A 25,416-nucleotide genomic window follows, 5' to 3' on the forward strand; every position below is an offset into this window, starting at 1 on the left:
TATAGCTATAATTGTTGAGTTTATTATTTGTTTTTAAATTACTGTGTACTATTTTCCCCTTTTAATTGTTGTATTGTGTTATATTTCCAATTCATTATACTGTATTGCCATGAGCTGGCATCTTCAGTAACCTCTGATCCTATGTACACTGTGCCAGTCAGTCGATTTGCTGCCTCAATCTTGGTAACTTTGACTGACATTGTACCCATACAGGATGACTTACCTTATGTCATGCCCAATTTGCTAAAATTATGTTTGCACATGACATCCTTCATTTCAGTGGCTGCTTCACAGCCTGTGCCGTGTGGATCCTTCCCACCAACACCAGCTTTTCTGAATTGTGCAGGTGGTAACTTTACCTGCGATACATCCTATGTTCCTGTAACTCTCATGGCCTCAACCTTCATTGGTCACTGTCCTCACCCATCCAGTGCTTTCCCTGTTCCCATTCCCCAGAAATATACAACTGTCTTTCCACCATCACACCAAGTCTTTATACTTTGCTCCTTTTCCACTACAACACCCCCCCCCCCTTTCCTTCCTCTCTACCTCTCCTGTGCCGTCTGTCTATTCTGCCGCACTTCAGTGTCTGCCAGCCCCACTGTACTATCTGTCCCTGTGCTCACCCCCATCCTCCTCCTTACCCCCACCCAGTTGCCACTCCCATCATGCACTGTTGCTGAATCTCGCAGTGTGGTTTCAGTTGCCTGAGACTGCAGTCATGTGTGTGTGTGTGTGTGTGTGTGTGTGTGTGTGTGTGTGTGTGTGTGTGAAGCTGTATTTGGGACAGTCTTTTTGTTGGACCTATCTGCAACTCAGCATCTCTGCTATATGGTGAGCAGCAACTTTCCTTTTCATAATATTGTTTGCACAGTATGTTTCACATACATATATTGTAAATACTATTGTAAGGTATATTTTAATGAACCTTCATTGCACATAGCTTAGTGCCGTTGAATTTGGATCATATCCATACAATCTTATTATATTTTGCTCAGGGATACAACACTGAAATGGCTAAGTGTCTTACCTATTCTCTTGATGTAGACACCATATGTATGTATCTTGATACGTATTCCCAACAGTTTTGCATAACTGCTCTTGTTAATGCTATAGTTTTTGGAAGTATTTCTAACTTGTGACCTTTTTTAACAACTTCCAGATCTGGTGATGACTGTTTAACAGGTTGAAAATCGTAAACACTGTTTTCTATGTTTCAATCTCGACAAATAAAGGTTTTAATAAAAAATCTGCAGCCTTTTTGTTTACTCATCACTCTCTCCAAGCCAATTATGTCAGGTAAATGCAGAGTTTGATGTTAAGTTAACAGTCAAAGTCCAAAATGTTGTCCTGTGAAATGATTGTATAACCCTGAACACAGCACAGGAAGACAAATGTATCATTTAGTTGTTTTTGACAGTAACAATTTGCCTGATATGTTGTGAATTGTCATTTCAATCTCTGTTCTTACATGAGACTAGTGTGCAAAAAAAGTTCTCAGGTTTTAGTCGGTGTGGAAAAAAGATGGAAATATTCTAATGAAACAAGGAATAAAGCTGGTTGGAAATTAAATGTACACATAGTAAATATAATAAAAGCACAAAATAGGTTAAATTGTAAATGTGATCACTATAATGAAATACAGTATTAAGAGCATGTGTGGTGCTAGTTTGTGCCATTTTCATTTTGTCATTGGGAGGTAATGAGTAGAACCATGGACACTAGAAAATGGAATACTAAGTGGAGAAATCAGAATATTTCCTACATATTCATCTGTTTAAGTTCAAGGAGAGGCAACAGCAGCAGAGGCAATTACAAATATTCATAATATTCATGTGTTTGTGTGGGGATAATGTCATTACACAGAGCATGGCAAGAAAATATTTTGTCATTATAAGGATGACCATTCTGACACTAGTCACTCTCCACATTCAGGAAGATCTTTGGGGTTTGATGAAGATCATTTAAAATCATTAGTCCACAATGTTGCACTTCAGTGTACTTGAGAACTGGCAAATGTGGTGAATTGTGATCATTTCACCATCATGTGATATTTGCATGCAGTGGGGGAGGTTCAAAACTCTTGGTGGGTACTGAGTGCTCTAAGCCAAAATCACAAAAATCAGCAAGTAGTCATATATGCATCTCTGCTTGTTTGTCATCAATTGGCTCATGAGTAACACTGACCATTCCTATCCTATATTATTACTGGTGATGATAAATGGTGTCTTTTTGCTAACATAAGGGAAATAAAGGAATGGTTGAGCCCAAAGAAAACTGTAATTACCTGTACAAAGACCTATGCACATCCACAAAAGGATGGTGGAAGAGGGATGGTGTGGTGCACTATGAATTGCTTCCTTGAGATGCAACCATCACTTCTGACATTTACTGTCAACAACTGAGATGTCTTGCAGGTGTGATCCTAGAACAATGACCAGGAAGATTGCGTGAAGTGATGCTACTCCACAATAATGCCTGCTCATATTCTGCTAGACTGACAAAAAACACAATACAGGAGTTTGGTTGGAAAGTCATTTCGCACTATCTTTATTCTCCTGATCTTACGACCTTTTGTGCCCTCTGCCAAACAACCTTCAAGAAACTTCCTTCCAGGATGAAAATGTGCCCCAAATGAGAATACGTTATAAATGATTAAGTCTCTTATGTGTATCTATTACACAAAACACCGTGAACAAATGTACTAGATGAACACATTCTTCTTAAAGCAAACTGGCAGGGTCAAAGACTCTGCAGTATGGTATCTTCAGCTCTGTAACAGAAGATCAGCAGAGAGTATCGGTGATACTGTGTCACAAAAGCATTACCACTGGATATTAATTGTGATTAGTTACTGGATGAATGGAAGCTTCTCCAGTTGGAAACAGGCATAAGTTCAATTGCAACACTGACTTGAGCTGACAGTTATGAGAACCAGTTCATCAGTATGGAGTGTATGACAGGAGAACCAAACTATCTCCACACAAGTAAAATGATGAACACAGTTCTAACTGTGTCACGTGGGAATGCTGAGGTTGAAAGGGGTTTTTCTGCATCAAAAGGATGTCTTACAGAGGATTGGGCACCACTCTCAGAAACAACTGTCAGTGCACTTACAACAATAAAAGATACAATGAAATTGTATGATAACAAACCAGAAAAAGGTACCTATGATGAAATAATTTGTTTGTTGCAGTGTGCATACAAGAAATACCAGAACTACTTGGAAGAAAAAAAAGAAGAAGAAGAAGAAGAAGGAAGGAAGCAAGGAAAGGAAAAACAAAAGTATGAAGAGGAAAAAGAGCAGTCCAAGATGATGAAACTCCACAAAAACTTGCAGCAGACATAAAGGAGATTTCATCATGTACAGAAATAACTAAACAAAAAAGACATCAGGAACAGGAATAACTTATGGCAGTTCAAAAGCAGATCTCTGGAGCTAATGTATGGCTGAAGGTTGCCTTACAGAAGAAATATTTTCAAGAAGCAAGACTTTAACAAGCCATGTTTATAGGCGCTCACCAGGTTCAGAAAGTAGTTCAGAATCAGAAATGAGATGCAGATTCTCTCCATCCTGGTGTTTATAAAAGAAAAAACCATTCATAGTACCATTTTAACAAAAAAAGAATTAGAAGTGTTAATTACTTCAATGTAATTTTCTATGCGAATACATGCTCATTTCTCAATCTTTTACTTTCAATATAAGACTTAAAATATAAAATATTCATTAATAAAGATAGAAAGTTTGCAAACTGTTAACTGATTTTGTAATTATAAGTAAATAGTGGCCAAACCACATCAAAAAGTCACACGTTTACTATCATTATCCATGCAGTAAATTGAAATATGGTATTCCCCTTATAGAATGAAAGAAAGGTAAAATAACTATGAAGTGTGTCACTTCTGACAGGTATTACAATAAAGGTCAAATAAATTATTTATAATAGTTGTTCTATGGCTTCAGTTAGAATGTGCTGGAATTAAGTTCTACTGACACTGAAACCTTATGGTACACCTCCAGGAAACATAGCCTCCATATGATCATGAATGTCTTGACGTTAAGCAGTTGAATAATTGAAAAAATTACCCTGTTCCGTCCTTCTCAAAGAGTCTGTCACTTCTCACAGAACATCTTCCCATTGCATTGCATCAGACAATATAAGGCTTGTCAGCACAGTGGTGAGTTCTTAGATCACTTCTGGAGGAGGCTGAGTTCATACTACGAGGGTTGTCCAGAAAGTAATGCACTGCATTTTTTTGTTCAACAATTCTTTATTGAACATAATGAGCATTACACACACAAAAGAATGGTGTTTTATCTACACACTATATTTTTCCAGGTAATCTCCATTCTGTTCTATGGCCTTCCTCTAGCACGAAACAAGGGCATGTATGCCCTGTTGGTACCAATCCTTGTCCTGGTGGTGGAGCCAGTGCTTCACTGTGTGAACCACCTCCTCATCATCCTCAAAATGTATTCCATGAATGGCATCCTTTAATGGCCCAAACAAATGGAAGTACGAGGGGGCTTGGTCAAGGCTGTAGGGTGGATGGGGTAACACTGCCCAGCCCTGTTTTGCGATGTGTTCAGCAGTCCTCAGACTTGTGTTGGTCCAAGCGTGATCGTGTTGCAGCAAAACGACTCCTGGCTGGCGCCGAAGTTGCCGGAAGCGCGTTGTGAGTTTTGTTAATGTGTTGACGTATGCTTCTGCATTAAGAGTACCGCCTCATTGGATCACATCAATGAGAATCACACGTTCACAGTCCCAGAACAAGGTCATCATGACTTTACCGGTGGAAGCAGTGGTTTTGAATTTTCTCTTCAGTTGGGAGTGGGAATGGCGCCATTCCATCGACTGTTGTTTTGTTTCGGGCTCAAAATGGTGAACCCCCTCTGCAATTTGTGATCCGCCATTAGACACCGCGGGACCCATCTTGCACACACTTTTGAATGTCCGAGAGTGCAGATAATTGCATCCACGCTTCTTTCGCTGATTGACAGATGCAGTGTCAACTACCAAGTCGTATTAGCATCTGTCCTCGCGATTGACAATATCAGCTTGCTCTACATGTCTGGTGTGACAGCCGTGACTGGTCAGCCAAACCGCTGCAAATCGTGGAGCTCCGCCAAACTGCCTTCTGATGACCTCACCCTCCATGCCCGGCGACTAACTGTACTTCTGTCAACAGGTAATGCTCCATAGACTTTGCACAAGCGTTTGTGAATATTGCCCACAGTTTCAATCTCTGCAATGAGAAATTCAATGATGGCACATTGCTTGTAATGTACATCACCTACAGACTCCATTTTGAAACTGTCCTGCAGCTACTCTGTATGTCGGAAGCTCACTTGGTGCACCCACTCAGGAGACTTTAAATAATACATACGCAACTTTTCGCATTCGTAGCATTGTTTTCGGCTGAGAAAAAGAAATGTGGTGCATTACTTTCTGGGCAACTCCTGTGTAACATACAAAACATTAGACCACTGTATTATGACTTGAAGAAGATAAAATGCTCAGCTTTGAAACAATCCATGGTTACAGGAATGTCGGGTATATTTGTGAATGTCACAAAACACAACTTCCTCCCATTCATTGGTGCAACTGGCAGTGACTGTGCCCACTTGATTCTGCTGCAAGGTACAAATCCTGCCATGGCACCTCCTTCTGCAGGTGACATCACATACCTCCTCACCATCACCATGTAATGCTGTGTCACGTGACGATTGCAGAGGGATTTGGGGAGACACTGAATGCAAATGTAGAAGAGGAGACAGGGAGTGCAGTGACAGATGACAGCTGTTTGCATGACAGTGTCCATCTTGTGACTGGGAACACCGGCTGCAAAACTGGGCACAAAGTGCACACCGCATCCAGTGACAAATATACTGTGGTTGGGCAGACATCAGCTCAGGCTGCAGGACATGTGTCGTTGACAGAGACAGCTGTGATGACAGTGGTGCAACGTCAATCACCATGGGCACCATTCTGGTGGTGTCTGCTGCAACAGCCACAGATGACTGCTGTTGTTGACTCCATCGAAGTGCTGTGTCTGGTAGCAAATATTCTGTGCCAGAATCACTGATGTAGAGTGCCACAGGTGGTTCTGGTGATGTCGATGCAGCCCAGTGGAACCTTGGACGATGTAAGATGAACATCCAAAATCTTTTGTGATGACACCATGCTCTCAACACTGTCTTGCCAAAAAATTTAAAGAAGACTTCATCCTGTGGCCGAAACTTCGTGTTACCTGGAAATTTTTGTGTAGACTTCATGTCAGATTGGCGTTTGCAATAATGTCAAATAGGAGGTGTTTTTCTTTATTTTTGGTTCACAGCCGGAGCATGTTTTGCGTTTTTCCAATAGTTCTGTATCGATTTGTCTTGGTTCTGCAACACTCAAAACAAGGTGAAGTATGCATGAAGTTCACGGGCTATGTGATACTTGTTGACTCGCTTTTTATCTGAGATGTCACCAATGGTTTACATGCTTCTTCAAAAGTTGAAGCACTTCACCTGAGTATTGTCTTCATAGGAATTGTGAAAGACAATGCAGAAAAATGATACCATTGGTCATCATTGGAAGTGGTTTCGACAAGCAACGATATTTGTTTCGAACTAATGTATTTCTTGCAGAACCTCTAGTTAAAAATTTAGCATCCTCACTTCTGTCTTCATCACTCTGATCACTTGTTTCATTCAAGAAATTCACAGGTGGCAAAATAAAGTCGTCTTAACTTTCGCACTGTTCCTATACTGTATTATGCCCACATTCCGCTTCTTTGTCACTATCTGATCCAACAACACTTTCTAAACTGTCCTCAGCCCATTTTAAAACAGTACCCTCAAAGTAAGTGCCCATTAAACATGAACAGTAGTCAAAAACCTGGCTACTGAATCCCCAACGCGAAGACCAAGGTGCAGTGTCAGAGACTATTAGCATGAAAGAAGCAGTAATAGTATAGATTCACATCACATTCAGGTTGCTACTGACAAAGGAAGCCACGGAAGCTTTGGGAAAGGACAACTAGATAATGCTGTAATGTCCTACCTCACCGTTATGCATTAGCAACAGAGTAACAATAAGTGCTAGCCGTCTGAGAGATCACACTTGGGAAGTAAATACTTTACAGATGTAAAACTACTTCAACATCCTCCCGTCCATTGCGTGCCACAATAAGGTTAATTGATTGATTTTGGGAAGGCGATCAAACAGCGAGTTCATCAGTCCCATCGGATTAAGGAAGAATGACGAAGGAAATCGGCCGTGCCCTTTCAAAGGAGCCATCCCTAACTCGCAGAAAACCTAAATCAGGATGACCGAACGCGGGTTGAACCGTCGTCCTCCCGAAGGCGAATCCAGTGTGCTAACCACTGCGCCACCTCTCTCAGTGGCATAATAATACAAGCCTACTTATTGCTAAGTAAATTACAGCCGTACTTCCTAACAACATCATAAATGTGAAAGTTTGTTTGTTACGCTTTCGTACAAAAACTACTGGCTGCATTAGGATGAAATTTTGCAGACACATAGAGTTCAACCTGGGTAGGACACAGGATACTTTCATGCTGATAAAATGATTCAGTGGGATAATTTTCAGTATTGGCCCATACAAGACGAACGAAATTGCGGGCAGAAACCATTAAAAAAATGAACAACGAAGAAGTATTACTCGGCCGCGAAATCATGGCCCCTTGCCGCGAAACACGCTGGGAACAGTCAGATGAGCATTTGTTGTGTCCGCAGTGGCACAGAGGTTCGGAGAGAGAGGCTGTTGTCAGTGCCGGCACTTTCGCTAAACTAGTACGCTGTGAGCTCAGTGCGCCGTACCGATCAGCCTGATTTCGTTTAGAGCTACGATTTCCGGTCGGTAAGCATCAGAGGCAGGGCCCGTATTTTCGTGGCTGTAGTAGATTACAGTTGATAATATAGGTAGACAATAAAACGAAATAGACAGTTTTATTATAACAATTTATTTTACAATTTGCTTCTGGCTTTAGTTTTTGGAAAATTATCGATAATTGCCGTTAAATGTAAACATGATGCGGCCTTGGTTTTTGATTGCTGTGACTGCCAAATGTCAGACTAAAGCATGACAGACTAAAGGCCGAAATACTAAATGTCTTTTTCCAAAGCTGTTTCACAGAGGAAGACTGCACTGCAGTTCCTTCTCTAGACTGTGGCACAGATGACAAAATGGTAGATGAAATAGACGATAGAGGGATAGAAAAACAATTAAAATCGCTCAAAAGAGGAAAGGCCGCTGGACCTGATGTGATAACAGTTCGATTTTACACAGAGTACTCGAAGGAACTTGCCCCCCCTCTTGCAGCGGTGTACCGTAGGTCTCTAGAAGAGCGTAGCGTTCCAAAGGATTGGAAAAGGGCACAGGTCACCCCCGTTTTCAAGAAGGGACGTCGAACAGATATGCATAACTATAGACCTATATCTGTAACGTCTATCAGTTGTAGAATTTTGGAACATGTATTATGTTCGAGTATAATGACTTTTCTGGAGACTAGAAATCTACTCTGTAGGAATCAGAATGGGTTTCGAAAAAGACGATCGTGTGAAACCCAGCTCGTGCTATTCGTCCACGAGACTCAGAGGGCCATAGACACTGGTTCCCAGGTAGATGCCGTGTTTCTTGACTTCCGCAAGGCGTTCGATACAGTTCCCCACAGTCGTTTAATGAACAACGTAAGAGCATATGGACTATCAGACCAATTGTGTGATTGGATTGAAGAGTTCCAAGATAACAGAACGCAACATGTCATTCTCAATGGAGAGAAGGTGTGCCGCAGGGGAGTGTCGTAGGACCGTTGCTATTCACAATATACATAAATGACCTTGTGGATGACATCGGAAGTTCACTGAGGCTTTTTGCGGATGATGCTGTAGTATATCGAGAGGTTGTAACAATGGAAAATTGTACTGAAATGCAGAAGAATCTGCATAGGAAGAAAAATCCTTTATTATTTAACTACAATATAGCAGGTAAGCAACTGGAAGCAGTTAATTCCATAAATTATCTGGGAGTAGGCATTAGGAGTGATTTAAAATGGAATGATCATATAAAGTTGATCGTCGTTAAAGCAGATGCCAGACTGAGATTCATTGGAAGAATTGTAAGGAAATGCAATCCGAAAACAAAGGAAGTAGATTACAGTACGCTTGTTCGCCCACTGCTTGAATACTGCTCACCAGTGTGGGATCTGTACCAGATGGGGTTGATAGAAGAGATAGAGAAGATCCAACGGAGAGCAGCGCGCTTCGTTACAGGATCATTTAGTAATCGCGAAAGCGTTACGGAGATGACAGATAAACTCCAGTGGAAGACTCTGCAGGAGAGACGCTCAGTAGCTCGGTACGGGCTTTTGTTGAAGTTTCGAGAGCATGCCTTCACCGAGGAGTCAAGCAGTATATTGCTCCCTCCTACGCATATCTCGCGAAGAGACCATGAGGATAAAATCAGAGAGATTAGAGCCCACACAGAGGCATACCGACAATCCTTCTTTCCACGAACAATACGAGACTGGAATAGAAGGGAGAATCGATAGAAGTACTCAAGGTACCCTCCGCCACACACCGTCAGGTGACTTGCGGAGTATGGATGCAGCTGTAGATGTAGAATAAAATAAGTTTTGATTATTTTTAATTTGCCGAATGATCTTTCGGCTATTGCATAAATGAGACGTATTGTATAAAATAGTAAAATTGTGGTCAACACTTCCGTAATGTCGCATTCTAGCATCGCATATTAAATTACAATTTCCGTACATGATTGGTGAAAAGTCCATGACCGAGTGAATTTATGTAGAACAATATGATAAGTATTATTAAATTTAAGTGAAAAATAAGGGCTTGTTATACCAAAGACTGGTGTCGAAAATTGAAGCAACAAACCGCTATTTCCCTGCCTTGTGTCTAATTCACAATGTAATCACACAGATGTCCGTACGATGGTATGGCACAAAGAAGACGCCTACCAGACTCTTTGCAGTGAAGGACCATGGAAAAAACATAAGCAGGGCAGTTTCAAAGTGATGTGGCTCGGTGGGTTTAATGTGAATGGTTCTGTTGTTTCTCGGATGTTGCGACAGTTTATAGAGACCGAAACTGTATCGCGAAGACCAGAGTAGGGCCGACTGCATGTGAAATCAGAAAGAGAGGACCATTATTTGGCTATAAGGGTACGATGGTGCTGCCGTAGTAGTACACGACAACTGGCATCTGTCCTCGCAGTAATCGCTGGACGGTTTGTATCGAGACAAATGGTGCACAGAAGGCTTCAGCAGAGTGGATTTTATTACCAGGAGACCTGCTGTACATGTATCAAAAAATGGCTCTGAGCACTATGGGACTTAACTTCTAACGTCTTCAGTCCCCTAGAACTTAGAACTACTTAAACCTAACTAACCTAAAGACGTCACACACATCCATGCCCGAAGCAGGATTCGAACCTGCGACCGTAGCGGTCGCGCGGTTCCAGACTGTAGCGCCTAGAACCGTTCGGCCAACATGTATCCCTGACGTATCTTCGCAGAAGGGAACATATTGAGTGGATGCATCAAAATGCCACCTGGGCAGTCGAACAGTGGGCCAATGTTCTTTACGCAGATGAGTCCCGATTTGATCTGGAGAGTGATTCTCGACGGATTCGTATCTGAAGGGGATGTGGTAACGATTCCTGGACTCAAATATTGTGGAAAGAGACCAATATTGAGGAGGATCCTTAATGGCGTGGGCCAGGATTACGTTGACTACTCGAACGCAACTTAGTGCAGTGGTACGGGTGAATCGACAAGGTTTAGCTGTTGTCAGGTATCGTGACGAGATCTTGGGACCTCATATGTGGTTGTTGCGAGGTGCTGTGGGCCAGACTTCGTGTTAATGGACGATAGTGCTCGACCTCATAAGAGCACAGGTGGTTGATGTTTTCTTGGAAGTGAAAGATATTGCATGCAAGGCGCGGCCTGCGCGTTCTCCTGATTTGAATCTTATAGAAGGATGTCTGGGATGCACTAGGGAGACGGATTGCATCACGTCAGCATCCACCAACCGCTCTGCAAGACTTGCGAGCAGTTCTGCATGAAAAATGGCTGTTATTGCCTCAATATGAGATTGATGACATCATTCACAGTATGCCCCACTACTGTCAGGCCTGCATTGCTGTCCGAGGTGGTTGCACCCGGTACTTAGTACATTTTCCAGTTGTCCGAAAGTACGTGCAGATCCGTTATGTTGGAAAAACGAAGGACATTTTTGTCTACGGTTGTGCATGTTGCAGTTGCTTACGTTTTGTATTCTTTACATTGTTTCTATTTTAGTACCGTCTGTTTATACTGTTTTGTGGCAAAATAAATGCAGCTTTGCAAAATTACCGTTTGTTGCTTTAATTATTGACCCCAGTGTATTTACGTTGGAATTCATCACATATTTGTAATAAAATTGGTTCGTCCCCAGCGAGCAAAAAACATGGTGTTACAAACTTGAATACTCGACAGATTGCACTCATGCCAGTACTTTTGCGTCTTGTACATTATTGAAAATAATGTTGTTGTTGTGGTCTTCAGTCCTGAGACTGGTTTGATGCAGCTCTCCATGCTACTCTATCCTGGGCAAGCTTCTTCATCTCCCAGTACCTACTGCAATCTACATCCTTCTGAATCTGCTTAATATATTCATCTCTTGGACTCCCTCTATGATTTTTACCCTCCACGCTGCCCTCCAATACTAAATTGGTGATCCATTGATGCCTCAGAACATGTCCTACCAACCGATTCCTTCTTCTCGTCAAGTTGTGCCACAAACTTCTCTTCTCCTCAATACTATCAATACCTCCTCATTAGTTATGTGATCTGCCCATCTAATCTTCAGCATTCTTCTGTAGCACCACATTTCGAAAGCTTCTATTCTCTTCTTGTCCAAACTATTTATCGTCCATGTTTCACTTCCATACATGGCTACATTCCATACAAATACATTCAGAAACGACTCGATGTTAACAAATTTCTCTTCTTCAGAAACGCTTTCCATGCCATTGCCAGTCTACATTTTATATCCTCTCTACTTTGACCATCATCAGTTATTTTGCTCCCCAAATAGCAAAACTCTTTTACTACTTTAAGTGTCTCATTTCCTAATCTAATTCTCTCAGCATCACCCGATTTAATTCGACTACATTCCATGATCCTCGTTTTGCTTTTGTTGATGTTCATCTTCTATCCTCCTTTCAAGACACTGTCCATTCCGTTCAACAGCTCTTCCAAGTCCTTTGCTGTCTCTGACAGAATTACAATGTCATCGGCGAACCTCAAAGCTCTTATTTCTTCTCCATGCATTTTAATACCACTCTGAATTTTTCTTTTGTTTCCTTGTTTCCTTTACTGCTTGCTCAATATAACATCGGGGAGAGGCTAAAATCCTGTCTCATTCCTTTCCCAGCCACTGCTTCTCTTTCATGCCCCTCATCTCTTATAACTGCCATCTGGTCTCTGTAAAAATTGCAAATAGCCTTTTATTCCCTGTATTTTACCCCTGCCACCTTCAGAATTTGGAAGAGAGTATTCCAGTCAACATTGTCAAAAGCTTTCTCTGAGTCTACAAATGCTAGAAACATAGGTGTGCCTTTCCTCAACCTATTGTCTAAGATGAGTCGTAGGGTCAGTATTGCCTCATGTGTGGCAACATTCCCTGAGGCGGCTTCTACCAGTTTTTCCATTCGTCTGTAAAGAATTTGTGTTATTATTTTGCAGCCGTTTCTTATTAATCTGATAGTTCAGTAATTTTCACACCTGTCAACACCTACTTTCTTTGGGATTGGAATTATTATATTCTTCTTGTAGTCTGAGGGTATTTCGCCTGTCTCATATATCTTGCTCACCAGATGGTATAGTTTTGTCAGGACTGGCTCTCCCAAGGGTGTCAGTAGTTCTAATGGAATGTTGTCTACTCCTGGGGCCTTGTTTCGACTCAGGTCTTTCAGTGCTCTGTCAAACTCTTCACGCAGTATCATATCTCCCATTTCATCTTCATCTACATCCTCTTCCATTTCCATAATATTGTCCTCAAGTACATCGCCCTTGTATAGACCTTCTATGTACTCCTTCCACCCTTCTGCTTTCCCTTCTTTGCTTAGAACTGGTTTTCCATCTGAGCTCTTGCTATTCATACAAGTGATTCTCTTGTTTCCAAAGGTCTCTTTAATTTTCCTGTAGGCATTATCTATCTTACCCATAATGAGGTATGGCTCGACATCCGTACAGTTGCCCTGTAGCCATACCTGCTTAGCAATGTTTTCTCCTTTCATCAGTTAAATTCAATATTTCTTCTGTCACCCAACGATTTCTACTAGCCCTCGTCTTTTTACCTACTTGATCCTCTGCTGCCTTTACTACTTTATCCCTCAAAGTTACCCATTCTTCTTTTAGTGTATTTCTTTCCCCCATTCCTGTCAGTTGTTCCCTTATGCTCTCCTTAAAACTCTGTACAACCTCTGGTTTAGTCAGTTTATCCAGGACCCATCTCCTTAAATTCCCACCTTTTTGCAGTTTCTTCAGTTTTAATCTACAGTTCGTAACCAATAGATTGTGGTCAGAGTCAACATCTGCCCCTGGAAATGTCTTACAATTTAAAACCTGGTTCCTAAATCTCTGTCTTACCATTATATAATCTATCTGAAACCTGTCACTGTCTCCAGGCTTCTTCCATGTATACAACCTTCTTTCATGATTCTTAAACCAAGTGTTAGCTATGATTAAGTTATGCTCTGTGCAAAATTCTACCAGACGGCTTCCTCTTTCATTTCTTATTTCCAATCCATATTCACCTACTACGTTTCCGTCTCTCCCTTTTCCTACTGCCGAATTCCAGTCACCCATGACTATTAAATTTTCGCCTCCCTTCATTATCTGAAAAATTTCTTTCATTTCATCATACATTTCTTCAATTTCTTCGTCATCTGCAGAGTAGCTTTGTACTCCTTGTTGGTCTGCTCCACTTCCTTATTCACACATGACAACTGGGGCAAATCATGTCGATGATGCACATTAATCACAATCACGTTGGTGTGGGTTAACACTCCGAGAGTCTTCTTCAGTGCCGAAGTAGTTATCTTCCTTTCGTTTCTGCTGTGTGAGGGTTGAACATAAATAAGTGGAAGGGCAGCGATTGGGAAGATGATAAACGAAACACAGGGTATCATAATATCTATGCTTATTGGCTCATATGCATGATAATTGTCCATAGGCAGTAATGATATTGTTGAAATAATGTTTGTCACAAATCTGTAGCACAAAAGCATTCATTGCCGGTTTCAACTGGCATGAGCTCTCATATGTAAGCCCGTGGAGAATAGGATCACCATAATTAAGAATGGGCAATATTAGTGACTGTGAGTTTCTTTTTAAACTTTAGGGGAAATACTTTTTTATAGGTTTGTAGTGAATGAAGTGATGGTGACACCTTCTTACATACTTGAGTTGTTTGTTTAGTCCAGTCTAGGTAATGTTTCAGAATTACTGAAGAAAAGGTTCTTTTTGTGCTGTTTAGGTTTAATTGTGGAAAAGATGCTGTGAAATGAGGCGTAATAGTTATTTTTGCTTCCATTTTAGTTAAGTTTTGAACCTGCGTTATGCGCTCACTTGGGTAAAGCATGTAAGTCTGCATTTAGGTGCTGTATGGCTGTTCAGAAGTATGTTGGACTTTCTCTTAGGCATGACTGAAGGTTGTCTGTATATATATAATGCAAGAGTCAGTTTTCATTTAATTGATGACTAGTTTTGAGTTACCTGAACCCATTTTGAAATCATCCTGTGAAATGGAAAGTCAAAATTATGGTTTATCCAATAAACGATTACAAAAATGAAGTGCATATTGCAGGATACAGAGCATATCATACCAGGGTATATGTACCAAACGGACCAAATGGTACATTCCATAATGGCTTGCAAATCATGTTAAGACTGTACATATATGTGTATCAAAGTCAAGATTTTTTGTGAACATTGGTAGGACAAACATACAACTGAGAGTCTAGTTCCTACACTGTCACAAGGAAACCTCAGGTAGGGAATGCCGTATCAGGTTGCAGGGAATTTCTTTATTACATTTTCGAAATATCAAGGACAAAAAATTAATACAATAAAAATACAAATTAGCCACATTTCAGCTATTTAAAATTGTCCAGAAACTGCTGGACATTTAAAACCTGTGGATAATCAGAAACAGCAGTGCCACTTAAAGTATATACAGACAAAAGTCATATATTATAGCAACACATAAAACCAACCATTGTGAATCATAAAATAGTGTGGAAAGAAACCAAAGTAGTATGAAACTCAAATCACCACCACCTTCAGAATTACATCATCTTTGTAGAACACTTAATCATAAACAAGCCTAACAGAATGCACAACTATAAAAGCTTTTTAAATTGACACTTCAGTGGCACAAACAGAAGTTGAAACACTAGATTTTGTCTTAGACTGTACCAAATGCCTGTTCTCATGATAGTAAATTACAACATGATGTATCTATGTAATCCAAGTATAAAACTTTTAAAACTTGTGATATCTCTTTGTTGCCCCCCTTTATTAATCCTCTGGTTTGGCTCCTTCCTTTCCCCGCATTTCCTTGCATGCCTATCTCCATCCGTAACCCCCCGCCCCCTCCCCCCGCACTTTTCTCAGGAAAGGTTCCGGTTCTTGTCTCTTCCTGGAACTGCTATTGCCTTTGGCATTAATCCTTTGTATTATATTTCATTTACGTGCCATCACTACTGTAGTGTTGGATGAAATAGATTCATACCATAATGAGGCATAGCATTTAGTACAGTATGAGACACAACGTAAATTTTATCATCTGTTTGCACCAATGAAGTGTCAACTTTAAAAAAAGTTTTTATAGTTACACATTCTGTTAGGTTTGTTTGTGATAAGGTGGTTTACGATGATGATGTAATTTGAAAGGTGGTGATGACATTGAATGTCATACTTATTTGGTTTCTTTCCACATTCTTTTATGGATGTAATGGTTGATGATATGTGTTGCTATAGTGGGTATGACTTTTGTTTCATGACTTTTGAATGTATATGCTGTTTGTGGTGCTGCTGCTGTTGACTGTTAATTGGTTTTACATATCCTGTTGTTTTCAAAGCAAAAAATTATGTGATCATACATGTGGTTGTTGACTTGTACTATATTGTATCAGTTGTTTTATTTCTGGTTATTGTAAATTGTAATAAAGGCATTCCCTGCATTCTACACCCCCCCGTCCCCCCCCCCCCCAATAAAGAAACCATTCTCTAACCACCACACTTGTTTTTTTCCCCTGGAGTGGTTCCATTTCTAGCCTCTCCCCGGGATGGCCATTGCTTTCTGGCTTGGCTTTAATCCTTCATATATTTTAAACATCTAACATTCCTACTTTACTGTTGGATTAAACAGATACGTCATGTCATATACTACTATGGGCCCTAGCATTTGGTACAGTGGGAGAGAAAACCTAGTCTTTTCATTTTTGTTTTACCAATGAAGTGTTATAAAAAGGTTTTATAGGTATATATTCTGTATGAAGCATCAAAAGATGATGTTTTGTTCCACCTCTTACTATGTTTCTTCAGTTCACAGTGAACAATATTGTTTGTTGCTATAGCGTATGATGTTAATTTGTATGCATCATATGTGACACTGCTGCTCTGTACTGTTCATTGCTTTTAAATGTAATGCTGTTTTTGGGATAAAATTAAGAAGAAATTAAAGGGCTTTTAAATGTCCTGCTGTTCCTGGAAAATTTTAAAAAGATGAAATGTGGTAGTTGACCTGTACTTTTATGTGTTCATACAAGGATTCCAAACCTGAGAGCATGTATTTGAAGTTAGAGAGCTGTCACAACTTTAGAATGCAGGGGGAGTGGGGCAGGGGATAGTATATTTAATTTCAATAAACATGTGTTTAGGATGTTTGTCTTCATTTCTTGACATGAGCATGATCCTGGGGAATAGATTTGCGCTTATACTTGGTACCACACCACTGTCAAATTGCAAATTGTTTCAATTGTAAGCCTGCAGGTAGGGAGAACAGCTGTCATGCAGACAGGCGTGACAACTACCTAGCAGTATGTGAGAAGGAGGAGTGATGTATAATGTGAAACAGACAAGTAGGAGACTAGAGGAAAAGGGAGGTTTGAGGTTAGATATGCTTGCCTAAGATGGAAGCTGAAGGTGTGTGAAGTTACACAGAAAGACCTATTGAATACAGAGGAATGGGAAACAAAGAGTATTCTGTGTGAGGAAATATGGTTGAGAAATACTGACAAATCCAAAAACAACCATCTGTACTAAAGGGTGAAAAGTAGTTAGTGCATTGTACAGTTATTGCAGTTTCTCTTAATCCTTTTTTCAGGAGCTCAGACATAAAGTGGAGCCAAGAAGTAGTGGCAGTGAACCAGAACGGTATTGTACAATTTTTTTCTTATATCTCTTCTTTTTCATTTAGTGCATGGGTTGTCTCACTGCTTCATATTGTGTGCATTGCCGCAGCAAATAACGATGTACACATGTATACACAGAATACTGAACACTGGTGACAGGTGCCTGTTGTTGTAACTGCGACTGGAATGGTTGCGTGGTAGCAATGCTGGAAAGTGCAGCGGGACTCACAGTGAGGCCCGCAAACAACAACACAACGGGAGTGGACGAACACGACCAACGAAGGACCAAACGAATACAACAAGATCGAACAATGGAGTCACAAGGAAACCAACATGTCCACTCATACACAGAACAAGGAAGTAAACTGTCTAATGCGAGGCGAGGTGTCAACAGACATATGTGAGATTAGACTGGCTGGCTGAGCGAGAGGCAGGCACTTAAGTACACTATGGGGGGCGCCGCTATTGGTCGCTGGAACCACGTGTTCCACTGTGGCGCCGTCACACTTAAAGTGGGCCAGGAGCCGCGCGCTGCCATAGCTTACGGTGCGATGGTGCAGAGACCTCTATGGGTCTTCGACGAACATGACGTCTGGCACGGATTCAAATTCCGCAGCGCCCGGTACCAGACCTGTAATGTTTACACCCTTGATCTGATGTGAAACATGCAGCCATGTTCTCCTATTCTGCCCACAGCTTGTATTCCTGTAATTAATTAATTAATTAATTAGTATCTACAGGGCTGGAGAATGCCAACTCTTCGTAATTACTTACATGAACTTGTGGTAAAATTGTGAATTCCATTCATTGGAACATCAAATTTCCCATGAGTCTGGAAATTACAGATACCTCCCATTGTTGGAAATATTGGTTAAGTGTAAAACACATCACCCTGGATCATGGTGTCTTTCATGAGCCAACAACTATGTATCTTTACTTGTGAGAGGATAGTTGTCACCACCCTGTGCAGACCTGATGGGCTCATCATTTCGATGTGGGTATGGAATTGGTGTCGCTGGGTTCCTGAGACAGGGATGGTAAGCGTCATCAGTCCTCCACTACCATAAACTCTGAGCATGTTTCAGCGACCCCTGTGCAGTGCAGAAATGGAACACTTTGTGTGTTTTGGAGAACGGGTGCCTTGGCTTCACCGCCTGGACTGCAAGGAAGTTACACACTGCTATAAAAAAAAGAAAGAAAAAGACCACAGATTCAGGTATGAACACATGCACTTGTCAGTCTACCTGTGCGAGAAACGCTGCACTTGAAATAAGTTATTTGGAAGCCATTGGCAATTGGCTTACCACCTAAGCCAAATCCCTCTGCCCACCATCAGAAGCCTACTAAGCTCTCCCCTCAACCCAAGCAACCACCTCCTCCCATACGTAAAAAAACGTCCTTTGAAAAGTAGTTCCAAGTCGAAGAAGTGGTGGTTAAACTTTTGGATCGGTGAGCACTCTCCCTCTCTGATGGGAATCATGCTCTTGAGAATATGGACTTCCAATTGAAGAGCCGACCTAAGATTTTAGGCTGGAGATTTCAGTGTGTTCCAGAGTGGCTGGTTCTAACTCTTTTCTTCCAGAATCAGCCAGCTGCAAGTATCTGCTGTCTTCTTTTAATTCTTTATACTGCTTTTTCACTCTTTTACTGTGTATTGGATTTGAAACAGTGAATTTCGTTGTTTCGCGTGAGTGTGTGCACCTCTTCATCCGAAGGAAATCCTTGGCCACAAATTTCTTTCTTCAGGGGTCCTAAAATACAGAAATCGCTTGGGGAGAGATTGGTACTGCTTAGAGTATGTGTGGGGCATTCTCGACGGAATTTCTGCAACACAATCGAGACAACAGGTACAGCAACTTCAGGAAAGTCATGATGACCTTTTATTTTATTTTAATTTACAGCAAGAGTCTGCGGCTCATTGACTTTGTGGAAAAGGCGCCACAAGTAATGCACAGTGGTATGTCAACACTTCGTAAAAACGTAAGTAATCTTTCATGCGCAAACACGCAGAAATGATGATGGACAGCGTCATTTTGTTGGAAGATGATGCCCGCCCACATGTTGCGAATGTTATTTCGATTACACTGGAGAAGTTTCGCTGGGAAGCTCTTTGACGACCACAATACTATCCCAATCTCTCCCCACGCGATTTCCATATTTTTGGAGTCATGAAGAAAGACGTTCGTGGATCTTTGGATTAAAATACGGAGGCGTTAATACAACCATCGTTCTGTAGGCAACTGCAAACTTTTTTCCTTGAACGCACTGGCTGTCTTGTCTCGTTTTGAGATAAATGTATTAACAGTTACAGCGAATACTTATGAGATAATAAACAATTTACTTTTACTTCTATCTCGTTTTCGTTGTACTGCCCCTCAGACTAACATTTTAACACTCTCCCCTGTGGGGGCCATTCCTTGGACTTAAACAAGGTCTCCTACAACTGTCGTTATCTGCCTGATCTGAAACACTCTTATGTGCACCCCACACACAGTCAGCGCCTGGGTAGCAGCTTCTGATGTATAATGCACATCTGACCTAATTAGGGGGACCCTTCAGTTCTCAGCTTCATGGCGCAAGTACAGGAAGTTGCAGTGTGGCTTGTCACAGAACCTTCAAATTCTATGGTTCTTTCGACTCAGAACCAGAGGCCACGATCAGTTTCTGTTAAAATACTGCAAATTGTGAGCTTCGTTGAAAGTCCATGAACAAGGCAGGTCTTCTTAGCTTCTCTACCAGTCGCTGGAATCATCCAAGTACAGCCTTAGAGTCCAGACGACAGGTGTCATTTGTTCCAATGTGTGCTACAATCTACAGTTGTTTCTACACGTGCATTTACATCCATATTCGGTAATCCACTGTATGGTGCATGGCGGAGGGTACCTTGTACCACAACTAGTCATTTCCTTTTCTGTTCCACTCGCAAATGCACCCCGGAATGGTTGCCACAATAGCCTCTTCAGCGTGTTGGAAGGCTTTCAATAGCGCCAAAGATTGTGTTCAGAAGCTCTTGAATGATGGATCATATAGAATCTGAAACTGAGAGTAGCAGTGTGAAGTACTTTTGATCTACATTTTCAAATTTTCCATTACAAAGGAGATTTTCTTTGTATTGAGTCACTGTAATTCTCACATTACTGCAGATATGAATAATATAGATATTACTTTCAAGGGTATTTAGAAATAGCCGAAATCTCGAAAGTTACATAAGTGCCAGAAGTTTATGTAATTGTCGTTAGAGGTAGACCCTATTTCAAGTTTAATAGTAGGAGTAGATCATGAGGATACTGTACCTACCTTCATATTGCTATTTAAGGACAAGAAAAATAATTAAATTCATATATTCATGTATTTGCATACTTACAGGTCTGCTTGGACAATGATGGGATGGGAAGTAGACCGTGGCATTATAGTAGGAACTATTGTGGCGTTTGCGTGAAGTAATTTTCGGAAACCACAGGAAACATAAGTAACGATGGCTGGATGAAGACTAGACCCTCCGCTCTTACACACAGAAGGCCGGTCTGTTTAAAACTACTACCTCATTCGGTTTGTTCCCAATGTACAATACTGTTTTACAAAGAAGCTATTTAACAATGTAAAAGGCTAATGCTATGCTGTTCATTCATTTGTCACTCCCAATCACTGCATTCACAACACAGACTATATACGCATTGTTTCATAATGTAACAGTACACAAACTATCAGCTGGCTCAGGACCATAGTGATGACACCTGGTTCTCGAGATGTTGAGCTCAGAAAGAGAATGTGTTAGTATTATGCCTTACATAGCTCCAAAAGAAAGTTTTTCCAGAAAAGGAAGAAAAAGAAAGAAGAAACATAGTGTGAAAGTGTTACGTGAAATGATACATGTTTTATTATCGTCATTATTATTTACACGTGCTACATTTTGTAGCAAATCCCTACTCCGTATTGTCTAAGTAATCCTTCAATGTATAGAATGTAATGCTTAACGAGTATTTCATAAATGACTTCCTAGATAAATTTGTTTTAGTAACCTCTTGAAGCTCTTTGTGCAACTTTTTGTAGAGTTTTAGTCTGTGGTAGAAAATTCTGCTTTGAGTTGTATGTTTATTCTTTGTTGCTAAATGTAAGTTCAGTCTACCTTTCGTTCCATGGTTGAGCTGTCTGTGTAGTCTTTATCAGATGCACTCAAATGGTTTAGTTAAAATATGCGTGTTTTGAACGGATCTTCACATGAGCTCAACTACTATTTTTGTTTATTACTCTTATGGACCTTTCCTATAGTCTGAAAACTTTGTTCATATTTTGTGCATATGTTACAGTGAAACACAGAAATCTGGAGAATGTCGACTTTCACCGGTGAATGTCAACATTCACATAGTCGCATAGTGTATGTCCGAAATATTTGCTAAATAGGCCTACCCTTATTTCTGACTTTCACCGGTAAATGTTGACATTCACCATGCAATAGTGGTGAATGTTGAACATGTTGGAGATTTGTATTTTCTTCTCCGTATTTCAGTAGCTATAAAACGTCTCAAGCGTGACGTAACTTTTTCGCCTCTCTTTCTGATAGGAATGACCAAGAATTAAAAATACACCGTACAACCTACATGAGAAAAGAAAATAATAGTTATAAAAAAATTATTTACTAATGTGATTCAAATCTTATTTATTGCAACAACTTAAACTATTATGACACTTTGTATCGCACAAGAGTCCCTTGCTTTTACAACTGCATTTATTTGTGGAACACTTCCTTTTGCATTGCAACGTGTATAGCCTTGTCCTCCGCTTCTCGAATTAGCTGCAACTGCTTCTCTCAGCGACATTTCTTGAAAAGAAATCTCATCTATGGAAAGTAACTTTTCTTTACAAATTCCGAACCGATTACGTGCGTAAAGCTGCTTGAGGGTACCATTTTTATTTGCCCGTTTATAGAAGTCGGAGTCTTCTGTTCCAACAACAACCGCTAACACATTTCGGCTATCTGTACGACCACGGTCGACATCAGGGACTTGTATTCGTACATTATCACCAACTTCAGCAGGAGGAAATTGTTTTTGAGAGATTCGAAACATCTTTGTCGCTTGCAGTAGAAGATTTTCTTTCGCGGCCGCTTTTTTTGTAGAAATCAACTCGTGTTTTTCAGACAGAATTTTATGTGAAGACGTTGTAAGTTGTAGGTCGTCTTCAATATTTTTCTTTGGAATATGGTTTTCGGTATGACCACCGCTCAATTTTTTTTAAAAGCATTAACAGTTTCTTCAAGCTGTTCTTCGGTTTCAGAAATATTGGCAATTTCTTCGAGTTGTTCTTCAGTTTCGATATTTGCAATTTGTTCGCCAGGCAAAAAAGACGATGCTATGCCTCTTTTTTTCATTAACGCCAAATATGGCTTCATAAGGACTTTGGCGTATTCCTTCGTGGACCGTAGTGTTGTTGGCAAATTGAACAAAGGATAAACCATCTGGCCATTTATTTGTATCGTTATCATTGATCCAGGCAGTTAGCATATTCTGTATATCCTGATTGGCCTTCAACTGAACCTTGTTTTTGACTGTGACGAGGCTTTCCATGAACTTCTTTCTACATAGCGCATATTTCAGATATGACTTGGTTACTAAATTCTCTACCATTATCGGATTGCAATATTGCTGGTGCACCAAATGTTAAAAATAATGAAAGAACGTGTTGCGCTACTTCTTCAGCTCTTTTAGTTTTAAAAGGTCGTAGCTGGACAAACTTAGTTAAATGATCTTGATACACCATTATGGACTTATATTCGCCATCTCAGTTTGACTGCAGATCTATCAGATTAACTTGACGGCTTGAGTTTAATTCAGAACTAACCATTGGCTTCACAACAATACCTTTCTTAGGTGCACTGTGTTTCATTTGAGACTGTTTGCATAAATTTAAATACAACATTACAACTTCATATGTAATATTTTTGTATTTAACTTGCAACTCTTTAAGCATACGTGTTCTTCCTCTGTGGTCTGTTCTGATGTGAGTTTCATATAGTATACTGTACAATTCTTCATTGGTAACATAATACTGTATGTTCGTTTCCCCTGGTTTTAATGGTACAATTAACTTCTCTTCATCATTAATTTTTAAAACATCAAAACGTTTTAATCGTCTGTAATCCAAAGGTATATTGCATTTAATTTTAGCAGAAACCACTTCAGAAAGTATTTTGGAATACTTTTCTTGTGAAAAATAAAAACAATTGTCTTCTCGTTTACCCGCAATTAATACATTTAACTTTTCATGAATAAGATCACGATTTATTGCAGTATCCATTTGGTATAAATTAGGATATCGGGAAAAAAATTAAGAAAACGTTGCTCGTGTTATCAAAGCTTGCATAAGACTGACAAAGCTGATTGACTCCGAGCAGAACAAAGGATTTGGCGGGAGAGAGCCGGTAGCTTGTTTTTTGACTCTTCTGTTTTGGACCTCCACCAGAGCATACCTGTGATTGTCGACACACGCCGGAGAGTGTCCGAATGTACAACAATGTAATGAAATATTCGACCTTTCACCGACGTGTATGGTATCTGTTGACATTCACCGGTGGAAGTCGACATTCTCCAATTTCGGTCATTCACGGTAACACATACATTCCTCAAACAAAAAGCTGTGTTGGAAGATAGCACATGTCTCACTCGTGTACAGGAAGCCTGGCGGAATTGATCTAAGAATCTACTGTCCAATATATTTTGTTTTCTCACCTGTCTGTTGTAAAATCATAGAATATAATCTGTGACCAAACATAGTGAAAATTCTAGAACAGATTTCCTCGTCCGTATCAACCAGTGTGGATTCCAAAACACTGTTTTTATGAAAACCTACTTTTACATGACGTCATGGAAACTGTGGATCAATGCAGTTTTGTAAAGATAGTAAATATTATTATTATTATTATGAACATCATCATTTGTTGCTTTCTCCACATAGATGTTTGTAATATTTCTGAATTACCAAATAAAGTGGCTATTTTAGAAGAAAACATCAAACTACTCAGCAAAATGACACCATACAAGAAGACTACAGTGGCTGCAGACCCTTATATAAAAAAGATAATTTCCTCGTAATAGGTAACCAGATCTGAATCCACCTGAATGTGATGCCTTTACCAAATTTTGTTATATCTGATGTCCAGAAGGCAAGTAGAAGAGCTACATTAATATATAATAAACGATTGAGTATCGCGGAGACACACACACATCTATCAGCAGAAGAATTCGGCTTGCCTCGGTAGTCAGACTCAATTTTGTGAGACCATCCTCGGCTGTCAGAGAATCATCATTTCTAAGAGAAACATCCAGTAAGTAAGTTTCACTATTTTATAAAAACACTACACACAATTTATCATGCTGAAATAATTTTATTGACACTATACAATGCTTCTGTCACTTTTCTACATAATCACAAAGTTGTTCCAAGCATGTTAATTAACATTCACAAGTTTTTCCAAACGAGTGTTGTGACAGGTGAGCTCCTGTGCTTGTAACCAGCTGTTCACTGTAGATTTGAATTCATCATTGATGTTGAAGTGCTTACCTCCAAGATGATATTTGAGTTGCGCGAAAAATGTGAAAATCACTTTGGGTAAGGTCTGGTGAGCATGGAGGATGTGGGAACACTTTCCAATTAAATCTTATGAGCCCTATCAGGGTGTGCAGAGCATGGTCATAAAGGAAGAGAACGGCAAAAATCAACGACGTTTTCTTTTGCTGACAGCTTACGGGTTTCTCAAGAAATTACAGTATCTCACTGCATTCACTGTAGTGTTGCAAGGGAGGCGATGAACGAATAACACCCCCTGACAGTTCCAAAAAATTGTTGCCACAAGTTCCCATGCCGAATGTGTTACGTTTGCCTTTTTGTGTCCCTTCTTTCTTCCACACGATGCTCCGACATTTTGTCTCAGGAGTCGGATGACTCATGACTCATCCCCATTACAGTGCTCATACAACCTTCCTC

At 40.3% G+C, this 25,416-nt stretch overlaps 1 protein-coding gene across 1 annotated transcript in view; it reads left to right on the plus strand.

Annotated features, from left to right (window-relative positions):
* The window catches only part of LOC124717147 (zinc finger protein 501-like), a 117,173-nt gene that overhangs the window by 85,816 nt on the left and 5,941 nt on the right, over window positions 1–25,416 (plus strand). The window contains exon 6 of the mRNA XM_047243901.1: window positions 17,409–17,458. Coding sequence (XP_047099857.1) covers window positions 17,409–17,458 — 50 coding nt within the window. The remainder of the gene's footprint in view (window positions 1–17,408; window positions 17,459–25,416) is intronic.

The sequence above is a fragment of the Schistocerca piceifrons genome, chromosome 9, assembly GCF_021461385.2.
Source record: "Schistocerca piceifrons isolate TAMUIC-IGC-003096 chromosome 9, iqSchPice1.1, whole genome shotgun sequence".
NCBI lineage: Eukaryota > Metazoa > Arthropoda > Insecta > Orthoptera > Acrididae > Schistocerca > Schistocerca piceifrons.